This window comes from Alosa sapidissima, chromosome 13, assembly GCF_018492685.1.
Source record: "Alosa sapidissima isolate fAloSap1 chromosome 13, fAloSap1.pri, whole genome shotgun sequence".
Classification (NCBI taxonomy): Eukaryota; Metazoa; Chordata; class Actinopteri; order Clupeiformes; family Clupeidae; genus Alosa; species Alosa sapidissima.
In genome coordinates, this window is record NC_055969.1 from 4,146,564 (window position 1) to 4,166,460 (window position 19,897).

Sequence of the window (19,897 nt, forward strand, 5' to 3'; positions counted from 1 at the left end):
CTGTGTTGTAACCAAACCCGATGCTATGATTCCTTGTTCCAGTGAAAAAAAATGAATGCTAAATCCCACTCACTTTACTCACTTTGAAGTGTAAAGTGCTAAACAGCTAGGTGATAAAGGTGACATGGCATTAAAGGGACTGTGTATGGCTGTGTGTTCCTCAGCACTTACGGAAGCTGAACAACTTCAACTCGTACCTGGCCATCCTGTCGGCTCTGGACTCTGCACCAATCAGACGTCTCGAATGGCAGAAACAGACCTCTGAGGTTTGTTCCATCACCCCACCTGAATACAGCTGATATTCAAATGACCACATGTTCTAAGCATTCTCAAGGTATGTCGTTGCCCCCCCCTCTTCTCTCAGGGATTAGAGGAGTACTGTACATTGATTGACAGCTCCTCATCATTCCGAGCGTACCGTGCAGCTCTGGCTGAAGTAGAGCCTCCCTGCATTCCCTACCTGTAAGTGTGTGTGTGTGTGTGTGTGTGTGTGTTTGTGTTTTTGTGTGTCTATTTAATAGGTGTTTGTAGTCAGTAACGTAAGCTAATTCATTTAAAATATAATCTCTATCCTGACTGTAAAGCTCTTTCCAGGCTTTTTAGTTGAATACACTAATTGTGACGATGTCAAAACTGTATAAAATGGTAGAACCTTCTAGTAACTGTCAAACAGATGCAGACCCTGGGAAACTTGTGACAAAATGCAACAGTCTTTCACCCAACACCCCCCACCTTCCTTCTCATCTTTCTCCCTCCTGCTGTTTCTCTCCCGCTCTTCCACAGTGGGCTCATTCTCCAGGACTTGACCTTTGTTCACCTGGGCAACCCTGACCTGGTCGAAGGGAAGGTCAACTTCTCAAAGCGCTGGCAGCAGTTCAACATTCTAGACAGCATGAGACGCTTTCAGCAAGTGTGAGTTTTTCTCCCCGTACACTAACTAACTCACTCACTCAATCTCTTTGGGCCCGTCCCAATACCTCCCCTACCCCTAGATTTTTGCCCTAACCCTCGTTTTTGCGCGTGCACGTGTAGGGCTAGGGTGTCCCATTACTTTAGGGAGCAAGGGGAAGTGCTATTTTCCCCTTAAAATCAATCCTCAAAATATAGCCAGGACCAATGCAGGCTTAAAACTAAGTGGGAGATGAAATTACCCAGGATACCGTGCGAGCTCAGCGAGCCGGCCAAATTTTTCATATATTTTCGCAAATAAGCATATTAAAATTTCGAAATATGTTGGAATATGTTAGTTTGATGCACATCTGATGGACTGTTGAGTTTTGAACACTAATGTTAGAAAATATCTCACAAAGCTATCTGACGATGTTATGAAATCTGCTGAGTGCTTTGAGAGAGTCTGCCCATCAAATAACGTTAATATATCTGATCTGGGTAGTTTCGTCAAAATTTAAGGTGTATGTTCTGGCGTTCACATGAACACGAATATCTTTGTTGATTAACCAGACGTAAATAAACCAGCACAGCCCACACAACATTGACTGCTGGAATGGGCATGTTCCTGAATGAAAATAGTAGCAGGCTACTACCGGCAGACACTTCGGTGCTGCGCGTGGATCTTCACATCCACTTCCCTTGTCGAGGGGGCTTTAATGTTGAGGGCAATCAAAACCAAGTGGAAGTTGGGGGAAGAAATGGGACGGGCCCTTTCTCTCTTTCTTTCTCTCTCTCTCTCTCTCTCTGAGTCAGTCAGTCATTCACTCACTCAGTCACACTCACACACAAGTCCGATACATGTTTAATATATAAAATAATATTTATGTTGTTTTTCATGGGCCTTACAAAAATGCTGGACTGGGGTAATTTTGTTTGAGTGAATAAAGAGTGCAATTCAGCAATATCTTAATTGGCCAAAATACTTTATTTGATTTATCAGTGAGGGAAATAAAGGGAAATAATAATCCAAAATAAAATAATAAAATAACTAATCAAACGGTAGTAATAATAATAGACACAGGTGTAGTCTTCTGATGCCTCATTGCAGTTATCAAGTCTTACAAATGCAGACAGGTGTTCGTCCTCTGCAACATATCCTGTGCCATAATGTAAAAGAGGACATGTATTAATTTAACTGTGCTGTACTCTGTACTCTGTACGCTGAGTTATGGGGCTTCCTAATAGCTATTCATTTCTAAATCCAGAGAACTTTAACTTCTTTTTGTTCATTTGTAATATTTCTGTTTGACTCTGTTATTTCCTTGAGTTTCTGCTTGTTCGAGCAGCTTCATACCTTGGGCATCTCCCTCCTCTATATTTTCAGTTTGCACTTTGTCCTCCAAGTCATCATTGTCCAGTTCAGGCAGAGTTGGGCTGCTGGACTCAGTGCCTAACAAAATTCATCCATTTCAAATACATATCAGTTACATGGTACAGCTTGGTTTCCAATCCAGTTTTTCAGTGTTCTCAACTCACTCATTTCCACAGGGACAGGAAGTTCCGTTTGCTCAGCCAGGCTCATCTCCTGCTCCCTTCCCTCCACAGGTTCCTCCTCACCATCACAGGCAGGACTCTCTAATATAAAACATGCTTCATTATTGAGGTTGAGCCCAAACATTAACCTAAACCATTCTGAAATACAAATTTGTTGATTCTAGTCCACTTTTTCACGTACGTGTCCCCGTTTTGTCCTGGATGGCTGGTGTCCCCTGCAGGACCATGTTCTGCCATCTCTGGCTGCAGGCCTTTTTGCCTGACAGGGGTGCACAGCCTGTAGAAAAGATCAGACAAAGAATTGCTGAATTACACTAAGGCATTCCACATGATCGTGTATTCTATTTTTAATCTTTTTCTCAAGTTCACTTACGCTTCTCCATGTTTTCCTGGACGACTGGTGTCCATCCCAGGATCATATCCTGCCATTTCTGGCTGCAGGCCTTTTCCCCCCTCAGGGGCAAGCAGGCTACTGAAATGGTAATAGGAATATTTGGTCAGCCATCATTTCAAACACTACTGAATTACGCTACTTTAATGTCGTACTCTTCCTGTTCTTACTCAGGGGATTGGTCTTTGCGTCTCCATGACCGCAGTTCATCTCCCTTGGTGCCTCGGCCTGCACCTGTGGGCCCTCATCACTCCTGTAGTCCTGGTTGGACTTCTCCTTTTCCACGTTCTCCATGTCACCCAGATAGTGGGGCCTCTGGGCTCTCAGCTGGACCTTCAAGGGTTTCCGAGACTCCTGCAAAGCCTGCAGGGTGATGTCCATCTTTTTCTGGACTTTGCTCCTTGCTGGCTTGCCCTCTTCCCCCCTCGGCTTCCATCCAGAGGCCACAAGTCGAGCTCTTCCCCTGTCCTGCTTGGAGGTCTTGTATCCAGACTTGGGCACCTTTTTCTCTGATTTCACTTTTTTATTCAGTCCCCTGTTCCACTTCCGGTCCATCCTCTCCATGGCCTGCATCTTGCTAATGCGCAAGTTTCTGCGGCGCTGTTTGGTTCCTCTTTTACTGACCTTGCTCCTGATGCTGGCCCAGAGAGACCTCAGGGCATCCATGAAGCATCCACGGGACTCCATATTCAGCCCTTTGAGTCCCTTCTTACGTTTTACCTTTAATCTTAATTCAAAACTGTGAAATAATGAAAGAAGCAATAGCAGGAAGAATGTTTTCCCTTATGCTGTCTCTGTATCAGTCTGTGTCAAAGTGACAGTGTTTTGTTTGAAAGTTCAAAGTAGAACTCTTAGTCGATGATGTCATAGGCATTAGCATGATGTCATAATTGATGGATGCTAGAATTCTGACCAAAAATCTTAGAGCGGAGCACTCTAGAATCTTTGATTTTGACAGTTGTATTGAGCTCTGTAGTCAAGTCAAGTCAATTATTTATATAGCACATTTTACGCAACAGGGTTGACCCAAAGTGCTTTACAAATGATTAAATATGAAAATAACAAAATACCAAACAATAATACAATACAGAATACAAAACGCCTACATAAGAAATAAAATAAAGAGTATGTAAAATAATAATAGCAGTGGTAATAATAATAATAAAAAAAGATATATAATAATAATAATAGGTTAATAATATAGTTAAATAAAAGTCATAATTACAGTATTTAGCATAGTTACAGCATTTTACACTTGTGTAAAGACTGTGAGATTTAAATGTAATTTTAGCAGCTTATGGAAACCAGTATATGGAGACAGAAGTGGAGTTACTATTGTCCTCTGTCACATTCTTTATCATTTCCAATCTCCTAATCATGTCACCTTGGAAAAATAATTATTGTATTTTTAGAATACAACATATAGGAAGCACGGGATGAAAATTCGTACACTCAGATCTGTGCAATAACATATGAATTTATTCAAGCTTTCGGTCAGATCTGAGTGTGCGGTTTTTCATCCTGTGCTTGACTATTGATTTAAAATTCCAGCACCTCAACCAACTGAGCGGTGTTTTTTGTCTCTTTTAGAATATAACATATGAAATTACTTTTTGTAGTAAAAACTGTATTTTTTGTATTTTATTTTGATATCTTAATTATTTTGTATCTTGTATGAGAGAGAGTGAGAGCTAGAAAAAGCTCAAAGTGTCAGAGTTAAGTCTGAGGTTTACTTTACATGAATGTCGTTGTTGGACTTTTTTGTATTTTAGGTTTTATGTGAGCGATTATTGCTAAGTCTCTGCATTTATTGTTCCATTAAAATGTTTTATTTGCTTTCTCTCTCTGATGTGTTCTGGGTGCAGTAATTACGAGCTGAAGCGGAATGATGACATCATCTCATTTTTCAACGACTTCACGGACCACCTGGCTGAGGAGGCATTATGGGAGCTCTCGCTGAAGATCAAGCCCCGCGGCAAGAAGATGCCCCGTGAGGAGAAGACCTAGAACCCGCTGCCTGGAACCCTAGGAACCCCCACACCCCCCCACACCCCCTTACACACACACACAGCTAAATCACATGAACACAAAGGACTACTGAGGCAAACTAAAAGACTCTTCTAAAAGAGACAAGGCTGATGTTTCATAAAGCGACTCTTCTCAAGGAGAAAGTGTATCCTTTTCTGATTGACAGGAGTGACTCCCGCTGTGGCAGAAGACCCTGAGCGACAAAAACTTTATCCTTTAACATACCTTCTATCTCTCTCTCACTCACTCACTCACTCACACACACACACACACACACACACACACACACATACACACACAAAGGACAAATATGGATGGAAAGTACTGGAATACTCCTATAGACTGTGTGTGTCTGCGTGTTTTCTTGAACTCATTTTTGGATAACACTGTGACCGCAGCAGTGCACTCACACTCAAACTGGAACTTGTTTGGAACCTGGAATAGACTGGAACTGATTTTAAAGTGGATTTAATGGAGTGTGTGTGCATCTCTGTGCGAGTGTGTGTGTGTGTGTGTGTGTGTGTGTGTAACTGTGCATGTCAACATGAGTAAATACACTTACGTGAAGGTTTACAAACTGTGTGGGATTGCGAACTATATGAACATAGGGAAGACTGTATATTTCTGAGTTTGTAATCTTGCCACTTGCTGTAGAATACTGAAGTCTTAACTTCTCTCAGACATGAATTATGCACTCACATTCACCTGCTTGTGAGGAGCTAGTGGGTCAAGCTTGTACAGGACATGTACCAGCATTATGCCTCTGGCTGAGTGTGTGTGTGTGCGTGTGTGTATGAGAGAGAGGGAGGAAGAGAGGGAATGTGTATAAGCAAGTGTAGGTAAGGAAGTGTGTATGTGTTTAGAGGCATTGTGTCTCATCAGACATAAAAGCCACGTTCACTGTGCTCTCTTTCACAAATAAAACACTCCACTCTTTCCCAGATGTGTGTGTGTGTGAATTTTATGCATTCAGTGCAACAGCTGAGAATGTGTGCAGACATGATTAATATGGGAGCATTCAACAACAAGAGATCTGATTGGTGGAAAAGACACACTGACTAAGCACCTATTCTGAGCTTCTCACTGTAATGTAAAGTCATAGATGGAGGCCCAGACGAATGGGCATTTAATATGGGTCCACAATGAAAGGGTATTTAAAGGTGCCATGTGTAATGTCCGCCAAAAATCAATTCATACTCCACATTCCATAAAATATGGGGGCAGTATACCTCCAGAAAGTGACTTGGTCTACCCTAGAGTAACAACCGAGACACGTGTATTGCAGTTTGGCTGGTGGTTATGTTGCCCGCATACCGCCTCCCATGGCCGAAACTGGTATTATGACACCTGTCGAGCTGTGGCTAGTAATTTCGCATGCTAATTAAGGTTGATATCTCTGCAGCACTATACCTTGTCATTTTTTAAATAACATCATCGCCCTAATTTCTTCTCATTCTTTTGATGTGTGTAGCTCATTTTTTGGATATTTTTACCTCAATTATTACACATGGCACCTTTAACACAGGTTCACAAATAAACAACCAACACTGAAAACATTTTTTTTCTCAATCTTTAATTGTGTGAATATATTAAAAAGAATGGAAATGTTTTAATTAAAAAACTGGACAATCAATCACATGGATTTTCCATTGGAAGACTGTACAATTAATATCTTAATTTACTTTAGCTTGTATATAATTATGACAAGACAAAACATTTTCACAAAAAAAAAAAATACATTTAAAACAACTCATTTGAGAAAACAGACAGCTCAGAATTTTAAAAACCCTGTTAAAATCCTATCTAGCAGCCTCAGAGCGGATAAAAAAAACAATACTGCTTAACAGTACTGCTCGCCTTCCCGACCCTCCACACAAGCTTATCTTATGTTTTATACATCAGTGCTTTGCACCAGGGCCCGATGTTCTTCCTGGCTTATTCATTCGACTGCTATGGCCAGATGAGAAAGGCTCGAGAGCAGAGGAGATTCAGTAGGATTCCATGTAAAAGACTGGACACCCCTGGCAGGTTCAGGTAGTGATCCACTTACACAAACATTCACAGGAAGCCATATCAGCAACATTTACAAAACGCCTCCTCACACTGGAGAGACAGCCTTGTCTTATAACAGGCCTCGTCACACCTTACTGTGTGCGTATTTTTTTTCTAAGCGTGACATACAGTTCGGAAGAAGAGTGATTTTCAGATGAGAGTAACCAATTTGTGATGATAGATTCCGTGATTTTGGTACTGGTAGATGCAGTGAGGTAAATGAATGAATGTGGATTACTAGGTTTATTTACTAAGCTCAAGTAACAGGCATTCAGGTGTGTGTGTGTGTGTGTGTGTTTGTGCATGTGGGCGTGTTTTTACCCCCCAATTTAACCCTGTCCTAGGCTCTACCAGTGGACAGCGTCTCTGTGTGTGTGTGTGTGTGAGTGTGCGCGTGTGTGTGTGTGTGTGGGTGTGTGTGTGTGTGTGTGTGTGTGTGTGTGTGTGCGTGCTTGCATGCTCCTCAGTGTGGCCGTGTGCTGGGCTCCAGTAAGGGCCGTTTGCTGGGTGTGTGTGGGAGTGCGGTGCTGGCTCCGTTGGGCACGTCGTCCTCCGGGATGCCCCGCTTGAAGCCCCGTCCGTGACTGTGGCCATTGACCCCGCCCCTCTGCCACTTACAGAGGTCGCCGGTCAGGATGTCCTGAATGTGCTGGACAATGAGATTAATGGCCACTGATAGAGATAAAAAAGAGAAAGTGGGGAAGGGAGCAGTAAATGAGTGAGTAAAAAAGATTCAAGGACATATTTTGGTAAATTGAAGTCTGCAATTCTTATCCAATACACTTTTTTGTCAAATTCAGCAATTTATTCCTCACAGTCTTTGAGCCATCTGTTAAATGTGTGTGTGGTATTTGTGTACAGTCCTACTTGTGTAAATGGGAAACAAACAGCATGGCTCAGATTGAGACCAATAAACAGTGCTTCAGGAGCAGAGAGCCGTTTAATCGTTTTTAATCGACTTTACCTTTAAGTGTTTGGGAAATAAATGGAAAGAGAGGTTCTCTGGCACGAAATGTCAGATTCAGTGTTTTAAGCTTAAACACTGTGCACATTTGCTTGTGTGTGTGTGTCTGTGTGTCACTCACCCATGTTGTCCACTCCACGTGGAATGATGACATCAGCATACTTCTTAGTCTACAACAGAAAGCGAGAGCAGAGTTCAAGTCTGTTTGGCCAATACCGCTCACATGAGACACCGATGTGAACTTTGGAATTAATGTGACTGAGTAATAATAGATCAATGTGTATAGTGTGTGTGTGTGTGTGTGTGTGTGTGTGTGTATGTGTATGTGAGAGAGAGAGAGAGATATGGTTGTGTACGTGTGTGTCCTTACAGGAAGGCAAAACTCCTCAAAGGCAGGTTTGACAAAGGTAGTGTACTGAGACAGGATCTGCTCCAGGTCACGACCTCTCTTCATATCCCTGAGAACTACACACACACACACAGAGTTAAAAGCAATCCTAGCATCATCGTAGTGGGGGAGAGGGGGTTGTACTTGATGTTTATCCCATTAAGTATAAAAAGTGTGTGTGCTTGGATATGATATATTTGTGGTTACATGCTTAGGCCAATATCTTCAACACCTTTAGTGAGTGCTGCAAAAGTACACACAAACACTGGACACTGGTTTATATATTCACCTCGCCGAGACAGCCTGACATCAGAGTCTGTGTCTACGAAGAGCTTCATGTGGAACATGTCTCTGATGTGCTGATGGTAGAAGACCAGGATCCCCTCAAACAGAACCACGTCTGCATGGTACACTGTTATCCTCTCCGGTAATCTACACACACAATGTACACACATGTAATAACATAATCAGTGTTCATTGATTGCACAGATAACAATTATTTGCATCCACCAGCATAAAGAATGGTCTCATCAGCAATGTATACAGTAAATCATGTAGGCAAATGTACACATGCTTGTTTGTGTAATGGTCGGCCTGATGCCTGGTCTGTGGAATGTATCTTATGGAACCTGAGGGGCAGATCAGGGTTTGGCCATTTCTTTCTGACCTCTTGCAAATGTGTGTGAATGTGTGTGTGTGTGTGTGTGTGTGTGTGTGTGTGTGTGTGTGTGTGTCTTACCTGGAATGAGTGACAAAGTCATACGTGGGAACCTCCACCACTTTTCCCTCCACTATGTCCTTCAGAGTCTGATACATCAACTCGTTGTCAAATGCATCTGCAAAGCAAAACACACACACACTATCTATAAAATGAAACACTGGGGCATTGCCCTAAGACAGTAGTCAGCATGTACTTTTGGAACTGTGTGTGAGGAACCAACATCTTCTGGTTTTAAATGGAGATACTGATACACTACATTACACTAAATGAAACAAAATACCACAATACTACAGTATCTCATAAAAGAACTACCTTGGTATCAGACACAGTGGCTTATCCCAGTAATTTACTTCACTACATAAAGTTAAATAAACAAACTTAACAGTTGCTTAGTAGCAGGTTGATAACCTGGTGGCATGTGGGTTGCCTGGTAGAAGGCAGCATACCTGGGTGGTCAAAGTTGTACTGGCCCTTCAGCGCTTTGGCCTTCTGTTCTGGGGTGAGCACACGGTAGAAGCTGTCCTGGCTGACGATAGCCACCTTCCTCTGACGCTGGTCTACTTCGTTCTGACCCAGCAGCTCCATGATCTTAGCACATACAGTGGACTACCAGGCGAAAAACAGACAGATAAACCAAAACCCTGGTTAGCCTCTTTGAGCCAATCCACCTCTTCTATACATTCAGATGTGCCATTTTCAATTGAGTCAGGGACATTTGAATGACAGTGAGGTCACAACTCAAGCATACTATCGTATAGGCTACTTACGCATTGATTCTCTATTTCTTTATACTGACACGCCACAGCCATGTTTCCAATGCATGTAATTACATTTAGAATAATGTAATAAGCCTAGTTCTCATCCACGTCAAAAATGCAGAAAACACTAAACTTCATTAAATCCTAACCCGCAGCGCATACTTTTGAAAAGTAGCCTATACTAACTCGATGATTTTGCCTACCATCACTTTCATTTCATTAGAAGTCGCATTAATTAGCCTAGTCTATGCCTTATTATTACCCGCCAAAAATGCAACATCACCACTGATGCTTTTGCCTATTAATTTCCCAGTTCCCACACACAATTGAGCAATCTTATAGGCTATTTAACTCGTGCACTGAATATTTAATCAACGGTCTCTCCGATATTTAATAGGGCGACGCCTTCATGAGTCAGCGATGGTAAGGATAATTTCCCGGGAAATGCTGCTGCAAGTGAAAGGAACATGATACCACTATGAAGTCTCTTCATTACCGTAATACAACAAAACTAAATATGTCCTTTTCCCAAAGCAAGCTCTATATCACCTGAAGCAAAGGCTAGAAGATACTGCAGACATGTGGTGAAATTAAGTTAGCATGCCTTCCAAACATATTTTAATGCTGTTCCATAATTTAACTGAATTTGGGCCCTACCTTGCCACTGGCTGTTCCTCCGCTGACACCGATCAGGAAAGGTCGGTGTCTTGGCCGTTGCGTGTCTATCAGCGTCCCCGTGGAAGTCATGACAGCTAGCTAATGTCACAGTAAACAACCAAATACCTAACGTTACTTCCTGCTTCGCGTGACTGTTAAATAAGTCTAACTACAAAGCGAGATATATCCTGTCCTCCGTTTATCGGACAAGTGAACCGATAAAGGCCTTTGTGCCACTTTCAGCCACTATAAGGCCAACCAGACCCCGAGGAAGAGCTGCACCGGGAATGTTTTCCGTTTACTATGTACTGCGCATGCTCAGTAAGTAGCTGTCAAGACATCATGCAGCACGTCACCCAAGTGTTTTTTTTTTTAATATTGACCCCATGTTGTTCCTGATGTAGTATGTGTATTTAGCAATATACTAGCCAATTTACATCTCAACACGAATGGGTCTCAAGCATTTTGCCACAGGATATAAATGATAATTGATTCAAAATGGATTATAGCCTAGCCTATACCTAGGGCCACAAGGGTTTTTACAGACATGGAATGTTGTAAAAGGTTGTGACCCAGAAATTATATCTAGGACCTTCAAGGATCACAACCTGTGGGGTATTCCAAGTACTTGGTTTAGTGACAAACCTGGGTAAGTTAACTCCGAGTAAGTGGTAAAGCCAAGGATGGATTACTGAACAGGCCTACCAGGCCCAGGGGCCCCTGAAGCTCAAGCCTCTGCCTGAAGTCACTATGTTCTCCACCCCTGATATCTGAATAGGGCCCCTCAGTCAAATAACACAGGTTATGCCATGTGATATGTCTTAATAGGGCCCCTCAATCATATACTATGGATGATGTTATTCACTCCTGATATCTAAATGGGGCTCCTCAGTCAAATAACACTGGTCACACTGTGTGATAATCATGCTTTGTAATGTAAGATGCCTTCAATCCATTTCCACAAAACTCAGCAGAAGTCACCATTTAAGGGGTTCTTTTTCAAAAAAATGTTGGGGGGGGGGGGGGTGGGGGGCATGTCCCAGGACCCCCCTACTATTACTGACTCTGAGTTACAAACTTTCTAAGGTGCCCAGGGGCCCAGTGGTTCATAATCCATCCATGGGTAAAACCTAATAGAAGAGCTGTATGGCTTCATTCGCCTAACAAAACAATGCCATAGGGCTCTTGTTGTAGGAGGTTTACCACTTACTCTGAGTTAACTTACCAATGTTTTTCACTAAACCGCATGCTTGGAATACCCCCCTGGTCAACTAACTAAGCCTACTGGAAACCTACAGGGAGGTTCCAAACAATACAACCCTAAAGCATACTAGCATGGAGCAAGAGCAAGATTGGTGTCGTGAAGCCTTGCGCACACGCATTTCTGTCGAAACGGATGCCCGATGAGTGCCCAAAAAGCGCTGCAATATGGCCGCCGAGTGGAGGGACTTGCCTAAAAGGACTTTGCTGTAGCCTATCCCATGTCCAGTTTCACCAGCAAGTAGGCTACGTACCCCTCACTTTTTTTTTTTTTTCAGACACACAGGACTCAGAGAGATGTTAAATTCCTAGTGCTGTAGGGAGGGACTCACAACAGTCAATGAACAACCAAGCCTGTTAACTTTCAAAAACAAAATATACTTAGAGCCAGAGAATTTCTAATGAGGAGACACAGATAGCACTCAAAGAATCTCCCATAGAAATGTATTGGATTAGTTTGTAACATGAGAGAAAGTGGAAATATTCCAATATGTGGTTTAATGTTCTGCATTTCTCATTAGTAGGTCACTTTGATACTAAAAGTATACTAAAAGTACTAAAAGTATGATTCTATGTGACTGTATGATATCTGTACTATCCCTGTGTATATCTGGGTGTGACTGTATTTAGAGATAAGCGGGAATATTATGACTTTGCAGTGTTTCACTGTTCTGCATGGCTGCGTCAGTAGCTATCTGCTCCGGATTGCCAGGTTGCCACTAATCAGAGTCTGATTCAGTGTAGTCCACGTGAGATGGGATGACCAACGCCATCTCCTGTCAGCCTGGAAGGATACTTAAACCCTAACTATTTCCTTAGTTAGAGCAGCTGATGGATCTTTAGGTGAAGTCATGCTGTCTCTCCCTTGATGCGCATCATTGTAAATAAACTCTGTTCATGATTTTTCATACTATTGGTCTGACTGGTAGCCTGACGTTGTCATGCTCAAATTCTAGTCAGAATATGAGTCTGATACTGCTGGGACGTAATTATGGGGCGTGTTTCAACCGATACAGGGGGGGAATGCCTCTGCACTCAATTGGATAGACCTAACCAATCAGAGCAACAAAATAGCTTACTGTGAGGTGTAGGAAGAAAACAAACTTCTTCTCCTATATCCCCTCTGTTTTTAAAAATAATTCTGTTGAACAGTGATATGCTACAAACATGTTAAACAGCTGGGAAAGGCTGTCACAAATCCCTCGAACAGGTGGTCAATCAGCAGGGTTGGGTCAGATTACTTTGAAATGTTATCCATTACTGACTACAAATTACATGGCAATTTTTGTAATCAGTAACGTAATCAGTTGGATTACCAAAAACATCTGTAATCTGATTACTTTAGGATTACTTTTAGATTACTTCAATAAATATGGCTATTAAGTAAAAGACACCACCACAGAATTGATGAAAGAATTCTCATTCTATTTTTCTCCACTCTTCTCCAAACATGCTCAACTCAGCTTAACCTTTATAAGGGCACACCTGGACAAAGAATTTAGCTTTCGTTGGATTTTTTTGACCCAGGGACATGGCCTGAGATTGGCATAAAAAAGGAAAGCATTAAACCCAAATGACACCATGTCCATTTCAATTGTGGGGGTGAGAATTATTATTTTGGGATGTTTTTCAACCAGGGGGACCTGGTGACTTTCTCAAAGTAAACGGTAACACTAAAACAAGAGGCTACATTAAGATTAGGAGGAAAACATCAGGCAGTGTGCCGAGAGACCTGCCCCAATAGTATGTAAGTTAGTAAGTAAGTATATCTTTTGATCCTGTGAGGGACATTTGGTCTCTGCAATTATCCCAATCCGTGAATTAGTGAAGTCGAACCGGCAAGCCCAAAGGCCGAAGCCCTAACCAGTAGGCCATGGCTGCCCAAAAAGGTAGCATTTTAACATTAAACCACACAATGATCCAAAACATACAGCCAAACAAGGCAAGAAATGGTTAACAGAGAGCAAAATCAACATTTTAGAGCGGAGCTCAATCCGTCAAAAAAGTGAGCACAAGGCCAAAGTGATGGCAAATAATTGTTCCTGCTTCAAAACCCAGATGCTAAAAAGGCGCAGTCTACAATCATTGTGGAGACATGAAGAGGCTTAGTGGGTATTACATGAACCATTTTGAGAGCTGTGGTGGTAAATAAAGATGTTTCCAGTGATTGTTTAAAAAGGGTATGAACAAAAACATGCAATTTTTAATAAAAATGTTAAAAAAGATAAAAACACTTTTTTTTATTCCATGCTTTACCACATAGTCTTGCAACCTTTTGGCATGTGCAAGTGTCATTTTAATTAAGAACATATTGGTCAAGAGAAAATCAATATTTGTCAGGGGTATGAATCATTTCTTAAATAAGTCTAAAAAGTGAACATCCGAATGAACTGCTTGTCAAATTAAAAGATAGCTAGGCTATCGTAAAAAAAGTTGCATTATTTGCATGATAAAATGTAATCAGGTAATCCCCAACAATGTAACTGTAATCTGATTACACATTTTTTTTTATTGTAATCTGGGCTGATTATAGTTACTTGATTTTTGTAATCTGATTACGTAATCCAGATTACATGTAATTCGTTACTACCCAACCTTGTCAATCAGAGATTTCAAACGAATGAGGGAACATGTTGCAATGCAACAGCGCTGTTTTCCCTTGATGAAAGTGAAACCACCAGTTTTCCCACATCTCAACTTTGGCCAAAGTTTTCAGAAATAATCGTTTTCAGTGATACAAACTCATTAAATAATATGAATTTTCCATATGGGGTCTTAAAAGCCATGTATCCTTCTAGCCACAGCGTTTTTGTTTCAAACATAAGCCTAATCTAAGCGTGCTCAGATTACGTGATAGACCAGGCGCTGTTGCTCACCTGTCCATCATCATAAAGCCTGATTTGATTGGTCCGCCCGATTTAGGGCAAGCATACTTGCCCCACAATGGAGCAATGCCAGACCGAACTTCCCGTGGGGCGGGACTAAGTTCGGAATGGCACCCAGGCTATCTGACTGGGTCTCTATTAAATCTATGGTATCAAAATTACCATCAAACGCAAACATGGTAGTCGTCTACACATATTCCGCCCCTTGCGCCACCAAAAGTTGACATGTGAATACATTGTGCCAATCATGTGGTATGTTGTGAATACATCGTGCCAATCATGTGTTGTGATCTCGCAGCTGGAGCGAGGTTGGTGTGTCATGATTCGTGAAGCATTGCACACACGCAGTTCTACCTGAAATAGATGCCCGATAAATGCTCAAAAAGTGCTGCAATATGGCCGCCAAGTGGAATGACTTGCATAAAATGACTTTGTTAAAGCTAATAAATATTACAGATAATAAATATTTATTATTTTATGATTGAAAAATGTTTGCCATCTTTCATAGAAATTATAATTTATTCTCAATGACAAAAACGTAACAAAACATTAATAAACAATACATATTGGTCATGTTTTCTCAGAGTTGCTTGGCAAAGCTGCAGTGTCCTGTTCATGTGTCTCCTGCTGTGCTTTTTTGCCAGGCTCCTCTGCCAGAATCTCCAGTGCAGCGTCTCCTTCGATCCTTCGCACTTGCTCACCTTTGGCTGCAAGGATCTCTTCAATATTTCTATAAGAAAATCCAACAACACATTGATTACAATACTTTCTTACATAGAGCAAAAGAAAGAGTTAGGGAGACAGACCATTTAAGAGAAAAATAATGCACAAATGTGCCTACAACCCTCTTTATGAACTTTCTGGATGTAGCTACACTAGACAACAGCAGTCTTCTGCTAAGGCTTATCTTCTAACCTGCACATTGAAAAGCAGCATGATAATTTTTAATGTACTATTATTAGGCTGTTTGTTGCAGCATACCATTCTTGCAAAACTCACATTATTTTCATTTTTCACTCAAACTTTTTTTTACAGTCTGACCCAGAAAGAGTGCTGGAGTGTTTTTCTGAATTGATCACAGCCATTTGTACAGCTTCTCTGGCCAGCAGAACTAGTCTAAATAGCACAAGTTACCTCATCCCTCTCACCTTTTCCCCTCTAGGTCGGAAAACCAGCCCAGATTATCAGCAATGATGTGATGGTTCTCGCATCCGGGGCACTTCACTATGACAACACCGTTATGATAGGCCAGCTTGGAGATCTTCTTCGTCGATCTGGTGGAGCACACCTGCACATGCAAGCGTAGCAGCGTTTAAACACTACGACTTCCGAACATTGTAGCAAATGCACTCTTAAAACTAATGTGTTGGAAGCAACACAATCTGGGTTGCTCCTATTTGGATAGAGATGTTAAAAGAGCGTGAGTTTCAAACTTAACGAATTCCAAGCGGCAACATGTAATGTATCGGAAGTTGACTCCCCCTATTACCGTCGGTCCCGTATTTCCGCAGTCTTGAGTGTATGTGTCACTTAATATCCATTTCTATACACACCAAGACGGCGGATTCCTAAAGAAACGCAAGCATCCACACCATATGTGTATTTAAATTAGCTATGTACCAAAAATGACATTTTACCGTGACTCGAAGAGCTGTAAACAGTATTGTAAAGCTGCGTGTACACATCCGCTTGGAGCTCCAGTGGAATTTTAATTTCATGACGAGAATTCTAGGTCTAACCGTTCATGTGCCGTTGAAACGGCGTAAATAGGCGACCCATCAGGCCAGCACTATAACTCCGAGCGTGGTAAACAAAATCGGACATTTCAGGCAGTAAATGCTCCCGTTAAGAACCAAACCAAATTTTGTTCAAATCTACACACCTAGCTATGGCTACTGAAACATGTAAGGTTCATTTAGCAAATGTTATTTTCAAGTGTTAAAAAACATCGTTGTTTTAGAATTGAGTGTTATGATAACAAAAATGCAGGTTACCTTACACGTGTATACCAGTTGATAATGCTTCGATTGTATGCTACCGATGGCATCAGCGCTAATGCTTGCTGTCGTGGAGAAGGTCTGTGAATTGTCCAGGCGACTTCCACACAATCGCCCAGTCGCCGTTTGTCCAGACCAAAAGGTAGAGCGAATTGTAGGGGACTCCCTCGCCCATTGACCGTATGCACTTGTCAATCGTTTCAGCACACATATCTGCTCTGTACGTACAATGAGAAAAGATGACCCATGAACTATATTCTTTGACAGAACTCGTGATGTGGAAAACATCACTTTAGTGGCAGAAAACATGTTGTGGAACTTCCTGTTTTGGTCATTCGCCCTTCATGTGATTCTGATTGCACGTGTGATTATCGTCGCAGTTTTATGACGTATCCAAACATTTCTGGTCGCCTGTAGCCTCTTTTACTGTCCGATGGAGTTACGATGGAGTTACACAAATTACCGATGGAGTTACACAAATTACATTTAGTGTGGTATGATGACCTACTAGCATACATACCCGATGGCCTTCCATAACATAAACATATAGCTAGGATGCAATTCATGAAAACTGGGCACTTCTGGATAAGTTTTTGATTTTTTTAGGTAGGGTGTATACACGGGTTTCCCGTTTACCAACAAAACTAGATGCGCGCGCAGCCGTGGGACATAAGACGCTTGGTGGCCGTCCACAACATTATAAACTTAACCTAAATAGTCGGCTGCTGTAAGCTACAATCGGATTTTTTTGTATACCCCTGTTGTCTCAATGATAATAACATCTCATTTCAGACTATATTTCAGAGTTTGCGTTCATTTGCATTTTAATATAACTTTGTCATTTTTGGCGAAGACATGCATTCCGTTAGGGATATTGAACATATTGAACATTCTCTAACCATCGTGATTTCGAATTTGTGCAGTTTTCAGCACAAAAACTCATTTTATTCTTTTCATGGACAGCACTGCTCTATGCTGTTCTATGGTGCTTTCTGCCTCTTAGTTGCGCACGCATGTTTTCATGACGTTGCATAGAAATCCTTGTGTCCACATTACTGAGGACCTAACATGGACTGTTAACACTCAATATGTTCTGAAGAAGTCCAGACAACGACTCTACTTCCTTCGTCAGCTAAGGAAGTTCAAAGTTTCTACACCCCCCCCCACACACACACACACCTACAAGACTTTTAGCACTTTTACATCCCTCACCCTATGCTACAGACTTTTTATTTATTTTCTTATTTCAGCACGTCAAAACACACACACACACACACACACACACATATCTGACTTTCTCTAACTTTTGCACATCTCCATAGAACTTTTTATTTATTATTTTTGATTTCTCTTCCATCTACCCATGTCCTTGATTGACTAGCCTTTCTGCCCCCCACCACCCCACCCCCATCCCCAACACACACACAAAAAACACACACTTACATCATCACTGTCATCACCTCACATACATACAGCACACTGCTTGATAAGCCTCCTCTACTTGCTACACACTGCCCCCCCCCCCCCCCCCACATACACAGCACATTGTCTTCAGGATCTTCTCCAACACACATCCTCTACATACTTACAGCACACTGCACACTGAATTCTGCAGCTAGGATTATAATAGGCTCCAAATCCACTAGCCATGTAACACCATTGCTTATGCAACTGCACTGGCTTCCAGCTGCCTACAGAATAAGTCCTGCTCCTGGCATACAAGGCCCTACACAACAATACCCCCACCTACTGTACCTCACTGATCTCCTGGAAGTTTACACCCCTGCCCGCTCACTGAGATCCTCCTCAGCAGGCCTACTGCATGTACCTAGTGTGAACCTCAGCACCCTGAGAGGCTTTCAACTACATCGCCCTCAATTACTGACTTTAAAAACAGGCGCCTTAAACACCTTAAAAACCTCTTCAAGACGGCTTATGGACTGGACTGACTGACTGACTTTTACTTTTATTTTATTTTTTATTTTTCATGTTATGAGATGACTATAATTTTAACAACCTTTTTGTTTGTGAAGTGACCTTGGGTGTCATGAAAGGCGCTTTAAATAAAATGTAGGGCAATTCCATGCAAAGGTCATCCTTACCATGGAAAAAAAAGTTGTGCATATGCAAATAGAACTGTTGTTAAAATCTTCATTTAGGTCTATATTTTATTCTTTGTAACTGATCTGATTGAATTTGATGGAGAATGACACTCTTTTTACATCATAAATATGATGTGCAACCATACAGAAACAACATTTTTCACATGGTAATATTATACATATTTAAAAAGTGGATAAATGGACCCACGGTTCAAACAAATTGTGTCATTTGACAAATTCCAGATTGACAAGGGAATGGTAGAGCAATGTCTATGCTCAGCTTGCCTTTAAGAGCACAGCTCCTTACATTTGTAAGGCTTTTGTTTTTAAGTCAGCAAGTTCCATGGCCATGTCACATCCATAACGTTTTATAGGAAAAGTTTATGCTACACATACAGTGTTGATGCGACAATGTCCATAGTGTCTGTGCAAAGCTGATTTATATCAATGTAAAGTGTGATGACCAAATTGTGCCCCTTTCTTACTTTTAAAACCTTTAATGGTGCGTTATGGATGTGACGTTATGGATGTTACATAATGTGAATTTACAAGACTGGGAACTTTATTATACCTCAAAAACGTCTGTTCTGATGTCATGTCAGTTTCAACGCATTTCAACTGAAGTGAAGTGTGAAGTGTTATTTTCTTATTTCATCACACATCAAAACACACACACACACACACACACACACACACACACACATATCTGACTTTCTCCAACTTTTGCACATCTCCATAGAACTTTTTATTTATTATTTTTCATCCCCAACACACACACAAAAAACACACACACTTACATCATCACTGTCATCACCTCACATACATACAGCACACTGCTTGCTACAGTAAGCCTCCTCTACTTGCTGCACACTGCCCCCCCCCCTACATACACAGCACATTGTCTTCAGGATCTTCACCAACACACATCCTCTACATACTTACAGCACACTGCCCCCACCTACCCACACACACACTACACACACACACACACACAGTCACTGCTACACTCCCCTCCCGCCCACACACACATCTTCATCACTCACATACATCATACATACAGTACTCTGCTTGCAATAGTAAGTCCCTTCACCATACTTGCAGTACACTGCCCCCCCCCCCCCCCCCCTACATACACAGCACATTATTTCATCAGGAAGCTTCTCCAACACACATCCCCACATACACAGCACACTATCCCATCTCCCCTGTCATCCCCCCAACACACACACCAAGACCCCTGGCAGTTGGG

General features: G+C 41.7%; 4 protein-coding genes and 1 long non-coding RNA gene across 12 annotated transcripts in view; 2 read left to right on the forward strand and 3 right to left on the reverse strand.

Moving 5' to 3' along the window:
- The window catches only part of rapgef1b (Rap guanine nucleotide exchange factor (GEF) 1b), a 33,725-nt gene extending 27,920 nt beyond the window's left edge, over positions 1–5,805 (forward strand). For all 6 annotated transcript variants that reach the window (XM_042059480.1, XM_042059483.1, XM_042059484.1 and 3 more), the window contains 4 exons: positions 165–266; positions 365–462; positions 784–912; positions 4,702–5,805. In XM_042059480.1, coding sequence (XP_041915414.1) covers positions 165–266; positions 365–462; positions 784–912; positions 4,702–4,843 — 471 coding nt within the window. In that variant the 3' untranslated portion in view covers positions 4,844–5,805. The remainder of the gene's footprint in view (positions 1–164; positions 267–364; positions 463–783; positions 913–4,701) is intronic.
- On the reverse strand, positions 1,858–3,635 carry LOC121680244. The gene is made up of 6 exons (XM_042059486.1): positions 3,007–3,635; positions 2,819–2,917; positions 2,627–2,722; positions 2,428–2,526; positions 2,246–2,341; positions 1,858–2,048 (listed from the first exon to the last, which is right to left on the reverse strand). Exons 1-6 carry the CDS (start codon positions 3,521–3,523, stop codon positions 1,888–1,890), a joined length of 1,068 nt encoding a protein of 355 aa, XP_041915420.1. The 5' UTR covers positions 3,524–3,635; the 3' UTR covers positions 1,858–1,887.
- On the forward strand, positions 4,030–4,230 carry LOC121680245. Its single transcript, XR_006021616.1, has 2 exons — positions 4,030–4,095; positions 4,166–4,230. It is a non-coding gene; the product is annotated as an uncharacterized LOC121680245 (long non-coding RNA).
- Positions 5,806–6,439: 634 nt separating the features above from the next.
- On the reverse strand, positions 6,440–10,777 carry uck1 (uridine-cytidine kinase 1). 2 transcript variants are annotated; one of them, XM_042060143.1, is made up of 8 exons: positions 10,405–10,777; positions 9,436–9,595; positions 9,008–9,104; positions 8,558–8,700; positions 8,251–8,345; positions 8,002–8,050; positions 7,369–7,588; positions 6,440–7,308 (listed from the first exon to the last, which is right to left on the reverse strand). In XM_042060143.1, exons 1-7 carry the CDS (start codon positions 10,492–10,494, stop codon positions 7,380–7,382), a joined length of 843 nt encoding a protein of 280 aa, XP_041916077.1. In that variant the 5' UTR covers positions 10,495–10,777; the 3' UTR covers positions 6,440–7,308; positions 7,369–7,379. The 2 variants fall into 2 exon arrangements, with proteins under 2 accessions (XP_041916077.1, XP_041916076.1); XM_042060142.1 differs by having other exon boundaries at positions 6,440–7,588; positions 10,405–10,769.
- A 4,272-nt stretch (positions 10,778–15,049) lies between these two features.
- dnlz (DNL-type zinc finger) lies at positions 15,050–16,921 on the reverse strand. Of its 2 annotated transcripts, none has more exons than XM_042059360.1 (3): positions 16,544–16,921; positions 15,698–15,837; positions 15,050–15,279 (listed from the first exon to the last, which is right to left on the reverse strand). In XM_042059360.1, exons 1-3 carry the CDS (start codon positions 16,853–16,855, stop codon positions 15,120–15,122), a joined length of 612 nt encoding a protein of 203 aa, XP_041915294.1. In that variant the 5' UTR covers positions 16,856–16,921; the 3' UTR covers positions 15,050–15,119. The 2 variants fall into 2 exon arrangements, with proteins under 2 accessions (XP_041915294.1, XP_041915295.1); XM_042059361.1 differs by having other exon boundaries at positions 16,549–16,665.
- Between the last annotated feature and the right edge of the window lie 2,976 nt (positions 16,922–19,897).

What these genes read in the sequence shown, in the direction of transcription:
- LOC121680244 (XM_042059486.1), bottom strand. Translation starts at nt 3,523, where the DNA reads ATGGAGTCCCGTGGATGCTTCATGGATGCCCTGAGGTCTCTCTGGGCC. An exon ending in CCAGGACAAAACGGGGACAC is followed by an intron (nt 2,527 to 2,626) that starts GTACGTGAAAAA and finishes GTTTTATATTAG; the next exon opens with AGAGTCCTGCCTGTGATGGT. An exon ending in TCCTGTCCCTGTGGAAATGA is followed by an intron (nt 2,342 to 2,427) that starts GTGAGTTGAGAA and finishes GAATTTTGTTAG; the next exon opens with GCACTGAGTCCAGCAGCCCA.
- uck1 (XM_042060143.1), bottom strand. Translation starts at nt 10,494, where the DNA reads ATGACTTCCACGGGGACGCTGATAGACACGCAACGGCCAAGACACCGA. An exon ending in GTACAACTTTGACCACCCAG is followed by an intron (nt 9,105 to 9,435) that starts GTATGCTGCCTT and finishes TTTGCTTTGCAG; the next exon opens with ATGCATTTGACAACGAGTTG. An exon ending in ACGTGGAGTGGACAACATGG is followed by an intron (nt 7,589 to 8,001) that starts GTGAGTGACACA and finishes TATCTCTATCAG; the next exon opens with TGGCCATTAATCTCATTGTC.
- dnlz (XM_042059360.1), bottom strand. Translation starts at nt 16,855, where the DNA reads ATGTTTTCTGCCACTAAAGTGATGTTTTCCACATCACGAGTTCTGTCA. An exon ending in AACTGGTATACACGTGTAAG is followed by an intron (nt 15,838 to 16,543) that starts GTAACCTGCATT and finishes TTGCATGTGCAG; the next exon opens with GTGTGCTCCACCAGATCGAC. An exon ending in TCCGACCTAGAGGGGAAAAG is followed by an intron (nt 15,280 to 15,697) that starts GTGAGAGGGATG and finishes ATTTTCTTATAG; the next exon opens with AAATATTGAAGAGATCCTTG.